Genomic DNA, 13,452 nt, shown 5'->3' on the forward strand with positions numbered 1-13,452 from the left:
CAAAGTAAAACCCAGCCAAGTCAGCCTTTGGGAGGGCAGAAGCCCCCAGACAGGAGCCCATGGGAGCTGCAGGATGTGCCGTGTCTGGGACGTGCACGTCGCCAGAGCTGACTCCAAATCACTGGATCAAAACAAAGGTGCAGTTTCAGAGCAGTCTAATATGCTTAACAACACTAGTGCCAGCTGTTTAAAATTCTTCAAAAGCAAAATAATGGAACACTATAAAAAAGGGCTCACCAAAACAGCACCGTGTAATTTCTCACCCCGCACAGCAGTTTTAAAAGTTGGTTTCCATACCAACAAGAGTAACGTTTCATTATAATCACATTCACTGGTAATTCTTTTGACATTTTAAAATACAGCAACTTTAACAAAACATTTAGTTTTAAAATATCACTGAAATATCTACATTCTAGTAACTTTTCCCTTTTTTTTTAAAATACACAAAATGCTTGTTATATGTAACTTGAAATGCTATTAGAGAACATTAATAGTTAAAAATAATTACTCTGGGCCTACTTAAACCACATTTGATCTGTGCAATTTTATATGTAATACATACACAGATCTCTCAGACACACAACAAATGAGTGAAATGTGACTTAGAAGTTTTAGTTTGAAAAAGAAAGTGTATTTATTACTGATGGGTTAAACAGCACTTCAGGGAGAGGAGTGGAGAGATCTCAAACCAAACAATTTCTCTTTCATAGGACTTAGGACCCTTCAAAATTTTCTTTTATCCAGAGTTGGAAAGGAAAACCAAAATGTCTCACAAAATTAAATTCCTCAAAAACATTAGCCACAGGAATTTTAACTGCCCTCTTAGTAATGCTGCATTTTCATAAGGCTGGTGGCAATGGTTTCAGCACAACAGTGCACAGAGAGGACCCACTAAACTAAAAAGCTGTCTCAAACCATACCAAAGATTGCAAGATTGTTTTGTCCAAATTCTGGAAAAAATCTGTTCATCAATGTAAAATTTTCCTGTTTTGTCAAATCAATATTTTCTGGCAGGAAAAGACAAAGATCAGTGACCTGGGAAGCCTGGTGAATCAGCAGGACCAGGTTCTCTCCCTTTCAAAGCCATGTCATCTGTCGGTGCCTCTGTATTAGAGGAATTGTTTTGGGATTTTTTTCTCAAGGAAGTTGCAAAGCAAATTCAGTAAGATTTACTGAGGTACAGCTGTGGTCAGAAACTGCTGGTGCGGTTTCTGCACCACACAGGATCCCATGGCACTGATGGGGAAACTGCTTTGTGTTTTTTAGCTGGCTCTGGAGTCAGCCCAGTTGGAAAGCTGCTGCTTTGTTGGTGTTTCCTTGGTGCAGCTGTTGGTGCTGCTGGCTGCAAAGTTGGGGACATTTGGGGAAGATGACAGAAATCCCTCCCTCCAAGAAACACAACGCCACTTTTAGTTTTGTGACACCAAGACAGGAGCAGACTGGAAGCTCACGACATGTCACAGGTCCAGGACCAAACTTTGCCACAGGCAGGGCTGTGCGTGACTTAAACAGGGTTTTGTCCAAATAAAAATAACAGAACTAAGGGCAGTTCCTATAAAGCACTGAGGCTCCAGTCTCTCTGGTACCTCTGAGATCTGGGCTTGGGAACTGGTCTGTGCCTCAGTTACTGGTGCACTTAGGGGAAGAACAATGCCTTCTGCACTACAGCTGCTCATCCTCAGCCACAATGCAGGCAATAGGAGACAAAGCAAGGGCTGGTGGCAATCCTGATGCCTCTTTCAGTTCTGGCATCGCCACTTTCAAAGGAAAATGCATCGCAAAAATGTGTCTTAAACCAGGCATGAACTGACTCTGCTGCCCATCTGAACTTGGTGCAAGCACTCCCCAGGGAAACTGCAGGGAGGTGGGACAGCAAGAGGGGTCTATGGGGGCCTGGGGCTACCCCAAATGGGTGCAGAGTTCTCTGCAGCCACATCACAATCATCATCAACCTTAATGTGTATCAGCCAGTCATCCTTACATCTAATATCTGCAGCCTAGACTGCTATTTTTTGGGGGTTTTACGTGGTGGTGATGTGAGGAAAACAAAACCCCACTTTTCTCAACAAATGCATGAGAAATTGCAAGAATTAAACAATACTTCACCACCAGCTCCCCAAATACTTCAACTTTGATAACACACTGCTTCACTCCAGAGGAGCCATGGGTCTCCCACACAGTGCTGACACTGAGACACCCACTGCCACTGTTTTTAGGGCACAGAGTCAGCATTTTACACCAACACATGATTGCTGCTGGGAACTGGTGGGGCACAACACCATGTGAGTCTTCCCAGGGCTGACAGGCATTTAGAAGAAGCCTTTCTACAACCAAGCCTCATGCCACTATCACAGATTTCATTCTATGGGCCACAAAAGGGCCGAGATGGGATTTTTACGGGGAGAGGAGCCCTGCTGTAGGGTGGGTGGTGTGAAATCCAGTGCCCCACCTCCCAGTCCCGCTCAGCTGTACATTTACCATAATGACCACCGTGGCACAGGGCACTGCACACGGGGAATGCAGTCTGCTCTTGACCAGCAGCACCAATTAAAAAAGCTGAGGAGAGGGACAGCCTGTAACTCACAAAGTCACACTGCAGCATAAACCGTCTTTGTAGCTCAGATGAAATTTCCCTGCATGAGGTTCCCCTCATGCCCTAAACATGCCCATTAACAAACGCAAGGTTGGTGGAGCATTAACCCAATTAATGATCCCGGTGCTTTTTTTCCTCAGTGAAAGATTTTTGTGGCTGCAGTTTGATTGAGCTTTCTGAAATATTTAAGTCAATTCCAGTGTGATAAAATTCTATGCTCGGGAAGTAATTGCCTTCATCTGACAGCTCTGACAGTGGGGCACTTGCTCAGGAGAGCAGAGGCTCTTGGGTCACTCCGCTGTGGTCACGGTCATCTCCTGCTTTTAATTAAAATGAGGATTTTGACAGTCTGTTAATTTAGAAGAAACAATTTGAACTGTGTTACTTTTGGCTGCAATCCGCCACAGCAAAGGAAGCTTTATATACAGCAGATGCTTGAAGACAGTTAACATTTCTGTTTCTGAGTGTGTGGGGTCGGCTCGAGGAGCTCCTGGTGTTCTGCAAGCCATGGCAGAAGGTTGTGAATTACTTTCCCACTCCATAAATCATCATTCAGAGGAAGAGAGTGGAAGAAGATGTTGGTGAGAGCTGAGTGCCTCAGTCCCCAGCACTGCAGATCGATGGGGCTCGCTGCCCACAAGCCCTGCTCATGGCTGGGACAGTCCCTGCAATCTCAGCCCAGAGAATTTGGGATTAACACCCTGAGGAAGGGCAGGATCATGTGTGCAGAGCACTGCCCATGTTGGCAGGAAAGGCACTACCAAGGTACAGTGCCAAAAAATGCCTCAGTCCCATGGCCTTAAAACAGACAGAAAGTTTCAAGGTTCTTCCTAATGCACTAAAATTGTGCATTCCTGGCCACACACATGCAAGGGGCAATTTTAATCTGACTGCTCTCTCTGACTATTTTGGACTTCTTCAACCTCTCCTGAAAGCTCACTCCTTGATTTCAGGGAATCCAGGGATTTGTACTGGCAAAATAAAAACACAAAATAATTTCATCGGCATTGTAAATTGCAGCATTCTTTCCTCCAAGGAAATACATTACTCTTCCTTTTCAAGGACACTATCAGATGGGAAGTGCAGCCATAGGAATGTTCTAAGGAAGTAGGACTGACTCCCACTGAATGGTTTGCACCTGCAAACGTGGACATGAAGCAAAAGTGCTCCTGTGCAGAAATCTAAAGGGTAGGTCAAATTTACAAGGCAGGCGAGACAAAAGACGCAAGGAGCTTCCTCAGCTGACATTTTAATTATTCCCTCTTGTAAAAGAGAAGTGCAAATCAAACACCTTCTTGATGGGAACAAAGCGAGGCAGGAGATTTCAGAGGATGCTCTGCAGCAGAGGTGAAGCCCAGCCCAGCATGACAATCTCTCATGTACAAGAAACTGCTCAAACATTTCTAGGCTAATCTCGATTTGATTCGATTTGCTGGGCTGCGTCGCCACCAAGTGCACTCTGTCCTCGGCGGCAGATTGGTCCTGACACGCTTAATAAATTAATCTGCCTGACACACGTGGCTCCCTCCCCCCTCCAACCCCGCCAGACAGCATGGGAAGTCAGGGAGTAGGAAAAGGGCAGTACAGATGCTGCTAATAAGAGAAACAGGGCTGCTTCCCCTGGCCTGGGGTGTGGGATGGAGTCAGACCTCATCTCCTACTCCACAGCATTTTCCCAGGGCAGTTCATTAAAACCACTGTGTTTAAACTAGATTTCTACACCTATATATGCCAACACTCCCGGAAAGCGCTACTTCATATGGAAGCGTAAGCCTTAGCATTAAGGATCTTCAATTGCACTGTGCTCAGTGAGAATCATTAAATGCAAACTAGGACACAGATACCAATTACTGTTCTGCTCAGACTACAAAACTGTAAAATTCAGTAAAATTCAGTCTCATGCTATCCTTTTAACTGTGTGATCCTGATAGTTAACTACTAACGCCTGTTGGATCTCAGCAATTAAAAAGCAGAAATGCTCACCCTAAATACTTCCCTTTCGTTCACTTTTCTCTCTCCAGAGATCTGTATCTGAAATGTCCTTTTTTTTGTGCTGGCCCACACAGTTCATCCCACAGACAACAGAAAAGGCATTTGTAAGTCTCTGCAGGTAAGCCAGTGCTGTTCCCTGGTAATACATAGCACTTGTCTGGTGTAATTGGGTCCTGCATGAAGGGGAAGACAAGAAAGAAAGCTCAGAAAAGCACTTTCAAATTCTTAAGAGAGCCACCAAAGCCCAGATCTAATCATGTCAGAGCAGGAGATAGAAAAAAAGCACATTTACACCTGGAGCTTTGGCTCCACAGGTAAGTGAGATGCTTGGCAACATTTTTTTCCCTCTGATTCTATGACTCTATTGAACTAAACTGCTGGGATTGAATAAATGTGGCTGTTTGGTTATAATTACAGAATCACAGAATGGTGTGGGGACCTTAAAGATTTCTGTTATACGGAACACAATTTAATGGGACTGTAACCTGTCTGGTTTCTGTTCTGGACTACAGTGGCTCAAACCAGGTTCATCAGCAGACCTAGGGATAAATATCTCACTGAGCTGTGCAGAATGTGCAGTGACTGAACGACTGCTGTCACTGCATGGATGAACGAAATGGAAGGAGCAAGCACCGTCCTAAAGCAGATGTGGACTGCAGATGCTGCAGGACCAATTTTATGTGGAAATCCCCTCCACAGACCTGTTACTACGTGGACTAAAGCATCTGCCTTAAGCAAAAGCCATCAGGATTCCCAAGCAGATTTCTCGTTACTTCAGCTGTCAGGGTCCGCCTATGACACGCATGGATACGAACTTCCAGAGATTCCCTGCTGCCACCTAGTGTTTCCCACGGCCGACCACCGATGAAACGAGCAGAGAGTTTTCTACCTCAGCTTTCGACTGAGAGACTTCAGCAGCACCACTGGAGGCTCGGCCAATCCATGGAAACAAGGTATCTCCCAGCGTACTTTACTCCATTTTGGCTTTCTCAGCTGAGCCAAGCGGGAGCTCGCTGGACTGTGTGAGTGATCTTGGTAAAACACACCCGGACTTTCCAAACATTCACTGGGGAAAGCATTTACTGCTTACACTTCACTGTTTATCTTTCATGCTTTGCTCTGGGGGACCATGGCCGTGGAACAGGTTCCAGAAGGACCCCAAAGCATCACCTCCACCTGCCTGGTCCTTCTCAGGACCAGGCCCTGCCCCTGCCCCTGCCCCAGGGAGAGTATGGTCAGTGCAGGGAAGGCTTTGGAGTAAAATGCTGGGCTGAACAAATGAGAAGGAGCTACAAACAATAACCACATCAGCAGTGATGGAGGCCTCCACCTCCAGGCAGCAAGCTGGGAGCATGGCTCACTTTTCAGGACAGGCAAGCCAGCCAGAGGAGTTACTGGAACAGTGTCCTATAGATTTGTCTTTAGGGACCAACTTCCATGTTAAAAAAAGAACCTGATTATGAGTGTCCTTGCTCAGGATCTAACTCCTGGCTTGTTTCAGGTTATAAAGTGCTGCCTGGAGAGTATTCCCAGTCTGGTGTTCCCAGAGGAGAGCAGATTCAATTTCTGAAATGCTGACACAAGAGTTTGGCCCTTTAATGCACAGACCTATAGATTAACGTGGGTTTTGAGCTCTAAAGGAGGCTGGTCTGCTTCAGCAGCTGTAGACTGTGAACTCCAAGTTTACTTTCAATCTTTGTTTAGTGCACTGCAAAGTTCTGCTCACCCACATCAGCTCTCAATAATGGGACTAAAGCTTGCCCTTGCAAGATTCCTCCAACACTAAATATTACTTAAAATCTCAGTGCTGATGCATTTAAGAAGATTCTTTTACTAATTATACTGGAGACAATTTTTACCCACAGAAGTCTGTAATCAATAATTATCTGTATTATTGTCTATGACTGCTACAGACCCAGGTAAAGTAACTCCTTTGTCATGTGAGTGGACCAATTCAAATCAAGACTGTTGTATGGGCAAAGCTTGCTAAGATGATAAAGGATTTCTGAAGAACTTCCTTGGATCTCCTCACTGCAGACAGCAAACTCCAAGACTCAGGGAAGCACTCAGTGAGCTCAGAGGGACTGTGCAGGTGTAGGTGTGAGCCTGCCTCCAAGTGCCTGCAGGAGGAGAGTACTGGCAGCACAAGTTCTTCTGGGGGTGTCAGGGACCTTTCAAATGAGGGACATGATCAGCAGGCAACCAATTGTCACCCCTCCAAGGCAGGGGGGCAGAACAAGGGACTAAAGGCTTTAGTGCAGTGCTGAACTTGTCTTCACAGTCCAGAGCAGAGCAAAGGGGAGTCCCACACCCACTGTCAGCTACAGCTACCACCTCTGAAAACCACATTCCTGCAGGCATTGCTCCTGCTTCATCTGAGCACATTTAAAGGACAGTAGTAAGATGGAATGTGAAAAACCTTTTTTTTGCCACTTACAGTATTTACTCAGTCTTCTAGGAGAGGGTTTTTTACTGGTAACCTCAGTGTTTCTCTCTAGGATAGCCAGGCCCTGCTTGTAAACCCTGGTGTTGGTGTCCACAGTCCAGCTGCAGACAGACTCCAAATGTACCTGGCTGAACCTGGACCAGTATCTTGGTCAAAAAAGGTATGTGAATAATTCATTTTCTGGTTCATTAGTTGAACTGAAAAACTGAGGAATATCCTGTGTTTTGAGTCAGTCTGAAATTATGATGATGCTGGTTTTGATTCTCCAAATGAGGCTCTAGAAAAACAATGTCAAAATCAGGCTGGATGAATGTTTCAACAGCATGGAACACAACTGAATGAAAGAGAAAGAGCTGCTGATCAGGAACTCTGTTGTTCAGAAAGCCAGAAACTGAAAACTATAAAGAAGAACTGAGAATGTATCAGTTAAAGCATCATGGGGGAGGCGCTTCCTTTAGAATGGAATGGAATGGAATGGACTATTTCAGTTGGAAGGGAGCTACAACAATCACTCAGTCCAACTGCCTGACCAATTCAGGGCTGACCAATTTAAAAGCATGTTATTGAGGGCATTGTCCAAATGACTTTTAAACACTGACTCTATTGATGAAATCAATTTCACAGGCAGCAAAAGTATTCTTCCAAAGGACTTACATAAACCCTATAATTTTCTGAAATCAGACAATCTGAAATAAGCCCAAAGTTTCCTCTGTACAATGTAGAACATAGGAGAACATATTAACCTAGTGATATAATTCTAAAAAACTTCTGAGCTGTGTACTTCTTGCACTGATTCGTACTGTGGCTCATTTCTATTTGTACAGTGATTCATGTCCTGCAAGATTACACAGAATTATTTGGTAACTTGGCTCTTCTCACACCAAGTTAGGCACATCGATGGACACTAGATGGCATATTTGTATTATATCTGTACAGGGCGGAACTGAGGAAACTGAAGTAGCCTTGTCACTTATAGACACAGCAAAACACGGCACTCAAGGGTGAAGCATTATCCCTTTGAAAGGAAAGCTTCCACTTAAATGTGGAGCAGTATTTTCTTCCAGGAGCATGTAGCAGCAACTGCATTCCTGTTCAGTGACCAAAATAAACTGCAAGTGGGGCTGCCTTACAGGACAATTGCAAATCTGACAACGATCACTTGCAAATGAAGATAATCACAGAGGAATGTTGGCTGGAAGGGACTTCTGCCTCCAGTGCACCCTCCTGCCCAGAGCAGGGCTAACATCAAAGTCCAATCAGGCTAAAGGGCATTGTCCATCAAATTCTGCCCTCTCCTTTCCAAAGGCTGACATCCCACAGTCCCCCCAGCTGCTGTCCTGCTGCTCAACCACACTCCTTCCACCCAGAACGTGCTATGCTGCAAGCTGCTGGCTCCTGCCCTTTCTGGAGACAGCCCCTCCACCCTCTCCCAACTGAGCAAGCACCAGACCAAATGTGCCATCGCAAAGCACGGAATTAAGAACCAAGTGTGACTTTACATGATGTGGTTACAAGGAAGGCCCACGAGATGTCAGCAGCCTTCCAGGTCCTGTCCTGGCAGATGCTATCAAGAAGGAGAAGTAAAAATTTGGGAGGGTGAGGAAGACAGGTCAGGACAACACTGCTTTGTCCATCTGCCCCCATGCAGCGGGCAAAGCCTTTGAACAGCTCTTTATTCCCTTTTTCCTGGTAAGGCAATTCCACGTGGGAGGAGAGGGCTGGGGATTTTCTAATGAAATGTGGATGTTTTTGACTGCTCAAGTCCAGACAAGGACCCTTGTTCATCTCTTCTTTGAGGTCTTTGACCCCTCAGCATCACTGTGCACAGTACCCTCCATCCAAGCAAGGAAGCATGTAAATGTAGGAAAAAAATGACGCCGTAAACCAGGCTTGAATGTCATTGTTGGGAAAATTTAAGAGGCCAAACAAGATGGGGAAGAGAAATACTTGCTTTTTTTCTTCTGTCTTCATGAAAAGTAAACAAAAGCTTTGATTTTCATGTCAGAGCTATGGAAAGGGCCACAACCAGGAACTCATTTTCTGATTGTTTGTTTCTCTCTGTAGGAGAGAGGCTAAAATGTATCAGTAGAAACTTTGAAAAGTTTTAAAAATTAAAGCTGACTCACCAGGATCGAGGTCAAGGCTTGAGGCAAAAATGAGAAAAGCTAAAATTTTAAGACAAAACATGTAGACCACTGAGATATGAAGATGAAAGGCTGGGAGAAAAGCTGGCAACCCTGTGGTCTGTCCCCTACAGAAATTCTCAGCTCTGCAACACCCACATATTGCAGGACACCAGGTAAATGATCTGCCATGGGTTAACGGCACAGTCAGTGTGCATCTCAAATTAATGTGCACCTCAGCTCAGATGTGGGGCATCCAAGGGCACTTTGAAGGGATGGGAAGGACAATGGTTCCTCTGCTCTGAAGGCAGCCCAGCCCCTAGGGCACAGAAGAGGCTCCTGCCATTTTCCTGACAATACAGCATCGATGTCAAGCTGAGGATCTTGCTCTGCCTTTGCTGAACACTCTGCATCACCCCTCTGTGCTAGTGCTCATCTCAGAGCATGGCAGACACCACGGGGCAGCGAGAGCCCTCATCCCCTTAAACCTGTGTTTCAAGGGAAGGAAATGGGGGAGAAAATTCAGGAAAAGTGAAACTCCACCACATGAGCATGGCTGGATTTACTGCAGTGTGCTCAGGGGAGAAGGTCACGTGGAGGTCCCAGCAGGCAGAATTCTGTTTTCTTGAAGTCTCTACATATTTGGCCACCCAAACACTGACAGCTGCCTCCCTCCTTTCTCAAGGACAAACCCAGCACTGTATCACCCTGAAGGTGGGAACCTTGATCTTACTGAAGGTGTGGATGGATGAAACTACCCAAAGCACCAAAAAAACCATAGCAATGGAGGCTTGATGCATGTAGCAGCACAGACAACTAAAGAATAACCCCAGTATGGTGCTTTTTTCATGAACAAATGGCATTTTTCCCTCCAGTAACTTGACAGAAGTGAGGATGCTCAGCTGTTCCCTGCACTGGGAAATACGGGAAGGGATTTTAACAAGTCTTCAGTGCCACCCTGCTCCCACTGACAGCAGCAGGCATTCAAGAATGTTAATGGAGCATCTTTACAAAGCCAATGATGAGCTCTTTTGGCAAAAATCCCCAGAATAAAGGTTCTGGTGTCTGTTTTCCTGGTACTTTGAATGGAGTGGAGATGCATTTGCTTAGTTATTGATTCTGAAGCTTTCCAAAAATCAAAGGGTGGTAACAAACTGGAGCTTCTGTGTAGCATACGGGTGAAGACGAGCCAAGCATTGTGTGCTGAGAACCAACAGCAAACCATGAGCTCCACGTACACATGGAACAAGTACAAAGTACTGAAGCAAGAGGACCAAGAGGCCTGGCATCAGGATGTCAGACTTTATGAAGCCTATTTTAAGTACAGGCAGACACAGACGGTTCACATTTTTCATGCAGGGATGTTTTCAATTAGAAATCAGCCTTTTTTCATCCCCTCCTTGTCTCTACTCCTCAAACCTATCAAGATCACTGCTGTTCTATTTTTCATGAAGTTTTCTGCTGTGCTATACTTGGGCTTGCACCTGAAATACACAATCCTCTGCTGGTATCTGGGTCAGCCACACTGAGAAGGGGAATCCCATTATTGTCTCCTGTTGTTTTTGAAATGAATGAATTTGTACAGTCAGCTCAGGTTTGGATTCAAAGGCTGATATTTCCACGACGAGCCGCCGCCACCACCCGCGTGCCAAAGCACGACGAGCCTTTCATCCCAGCCAGCACAGAGGCAGGGGGATGACATCCCCCAGGATATCTGAGAGCCGAGGGCGCTGCCTCGGCATCATCATTGCTGCTGCTGCCGCCTTTGAATAGAGATGGAGCAGCGAGAGTGTTTATGATTTATTGGTTTTACCCAAAGGAATACACTGCATACCATCAGCTCTGCTTTGCAGGCTGAGAAACAAGCAAACACCACACCTGCAAAACCTACAGAACTCAGAAAAAGTCTTTGCCTTCCTCTGCCTCAGCTCTGGTGAAGTCTAAAGCAAGCAAACACCAGTTCTGTCTCAAAACCAAGAAATGGTGCTGTCAAAGCTTGTCTCTCTGATCTGTGCTACTCCTCAGTCACGAAGGAGCACCAATTAGGAGGAACACTTCTGCCTCACACCACAAAGACAGTCAATACTGAGGGAATTAAATGGAAAAGAAATTTTGGAGCACATAAGAGCAGAGTTACAGAGCTGCTGTATGACCTGAAACCACAGCATGAACTAACTCTGGCCAAATGCCTCGGCCTGATTTAATACTGTGACTGAGGGAACAAGCGTGAATCTTCTCCTGCTACACGTCAGTGCATTAATTGAACTATCAGCTGGGTAGAAAAGTTGTAAACAATACCGAGATCTCAGAACCTTTCGTTCCTGTCTTCATGAACTGCAAATGCATTTTAAATCTTCCATTCTCAGTGAAGTTATGAAATCCTCAGTGCCAAATACCCTTTAAACACTAAAGGTACTGGTGCAAGTGCACACATAAAAAACTTGTCTAAATTAAGTGTTTATGCTGAACTAGTTTAGCAACAGTAAATATTCTTAATTTTAAAGTGACTGCAACTCAGCTTCTCTCTGTAGGTTAAGATGTATCAAAACAAAGCATGTTAATTCTTAACAAATATAGAATAAAGTGGTATCTAGCAACAGAGATAAAAGCCAATTCTCAGCTGATAGTCAATGCCTCTTAGTTGCTATTCAAACTTTCTAGCACAATTATGGAGGCCCATTTCAATTAGCACACATCCATTTGCAGGCCAAGGCCTAGAGTCATATCCTTAGAATGCCAAGAAAATTAATGCAATTTAAAACTTCTTAAGCTTATGGATTTATGGCTCCAGAACTGCAGAAAAGAGAGGATATTTCTGCAAGATAATAAACCTATTTCTTTTTCTTCCCCATTTTAAAACATCTTCATGTATTCATGTCAGAACACCCAGAGATTTTTTTGGTGTTAAGAAGGGCTGTGGAATGAAGTTGCTCTCCTCCACTAGCAGTAAAAAGATTACCTACCTTTTTCCTCATTATTCTGGGCCACTATTATCAGTAAGATATTTTATTACAGCAAAAAAATTAAGACCTTGGTTTTATCCCCATTGTCCCGTAGCAGCACCCAGCAGAGCTGATCAGCAAGTGATGAGTGCCCTTCTGGAGCAGGCAGTAAATGTAAATTTGGCAAAGAGCACTTATCAAATATAACTACAGGGTCCATGCTCTCAGGATTATCTGATTTTCCCTTGTTGCAGAAAAATCCGCAGGCAAATGAAATCCTAAATTTATTCTGCAGCTGCATGGAAGGGAGAGGTGTGTGGCTGGCAGGGTATAGGCCACCACCATCACACAGGTGCAATTCACTCGGATGTCAGGATGTGCAATCCCAGACAAACTGCACAATCAGGGTCAACTGGTCTATCAGAATCCTGAGCCTGGAATCCTGATGGCTCCCTGTCCAGTGCTGCTCTACCCTCTAAAGTTTTCTTCCCAGGTGTCCAGCCTGAGCCTCCCAAGCCACGACCTGGGGCTGTTTCCCCTCATTTTCCTACCCATCGAGGAGCTCAGCTTCATCACCATGTCCTACCCCTGCAGGCAGTGGTGGGTGGCAATGAGATCCCTCCTTGAGCTCCTTGCCCGGCTGAACAAGCAATTTAATTTCTTTCCTTTGTTGTACTTTTCCCTCTCTCCCTTGCTCCAAACTGCCTTTGCCTAAAGCACTGTTCTTAAATTAATTGTCAAGGAGCTTTATGCTGCGGAGGAGCAGCATTTTGGGCCTCCACTGGGACTTGTGGCTTTTTCTTCTGCAGCCCGGGAGCGCAAAGGCTCAGCCCCTGCCAGACCCGTGACTCGCATTCTTCTGAGACACTCCCACAAGTTTTACACACAGAATTCCTTTTTTCCTTGCAGCTCTGCTGTTAAGTGTTTGGATTTGCAGCTCCCTCCCAGCCGTGCCTGCCTCCCGGGACAGCTGATACGCAATACCCACACACTGCTGGCATTGCCTCATTAAGGCAACATGCAATTCAAGGCAGTCTGAGGGATTCCAAGGGACTCTGCATGATACCTTCATAGGAGCCAGCTGGATGGGAGTGATGCATGAGGGATCCACCATGGGCTTCGGCCGGTTGGCCGTGTCCGCCAGCAAACTGTGCCACTGCTGAGGCAGCCCCGTGAACTTCTGCTCCCGGTGGTCGAAGCCAGTGTGGACCCGGTGCTCGAAGTTGGAGGGCCCGGAAATTTCCAGCCGTTTCTTCTTTTTCCCGAACATGGTGGAAAGATCTGGAGAAGTCATGGGGAAAGAGGGAAGAAAAGAAAAAAGCCACATCTTTACACTCTGTTGTAACCCTCAGTCAT

The 13,452-nt window shown here is 45.4% G+C and overlaps 1 protein-coding gene across 4 annotated transcripts in view; it reads right to left on the bottom strand.

The window, feature by feature from the left end:
• The window catches only part of PAK5 (p21 (RAC1) activated kinase 5), an 87,576-nt gene that overhangs the window by 25,679 nt on the left and 48,445 nt on the right, over positions 1-13,452 (bottom strand). For all 4 annotated transcript variants that reach the window (XM_069008976.1, XM_069008974.1, XM_069008973.1 and 1 more), the window contains one exon: positions 13,163-13,377. In XM_069008976.1, the coding sequence (XP_068865077.1) occupies positions 13,163-13,366 (204 nt within the window). In that variant the 5' untranslated portion in view covers positions 13,367-13,377. The remainder of the gene's footprint in view (positions 1-13,162; positions 13,378-13,452) is intronic.

This window comes from Aphelocoma coerulescens, chromosome 3 (assembly GCF_041296385.1).
Source record: "Aphelocoma coerulescens isolate FSJ_1873_10779 chromosome 3, UR_Acoe_1.0, whole genome shotgun sequence".
Lineage (NCBI taxonomy): Eukaryota > Metazoa > Chordata > Aves > Passeriformes > Corvidae > Aphelocoma > Aphelocoma coerulescens.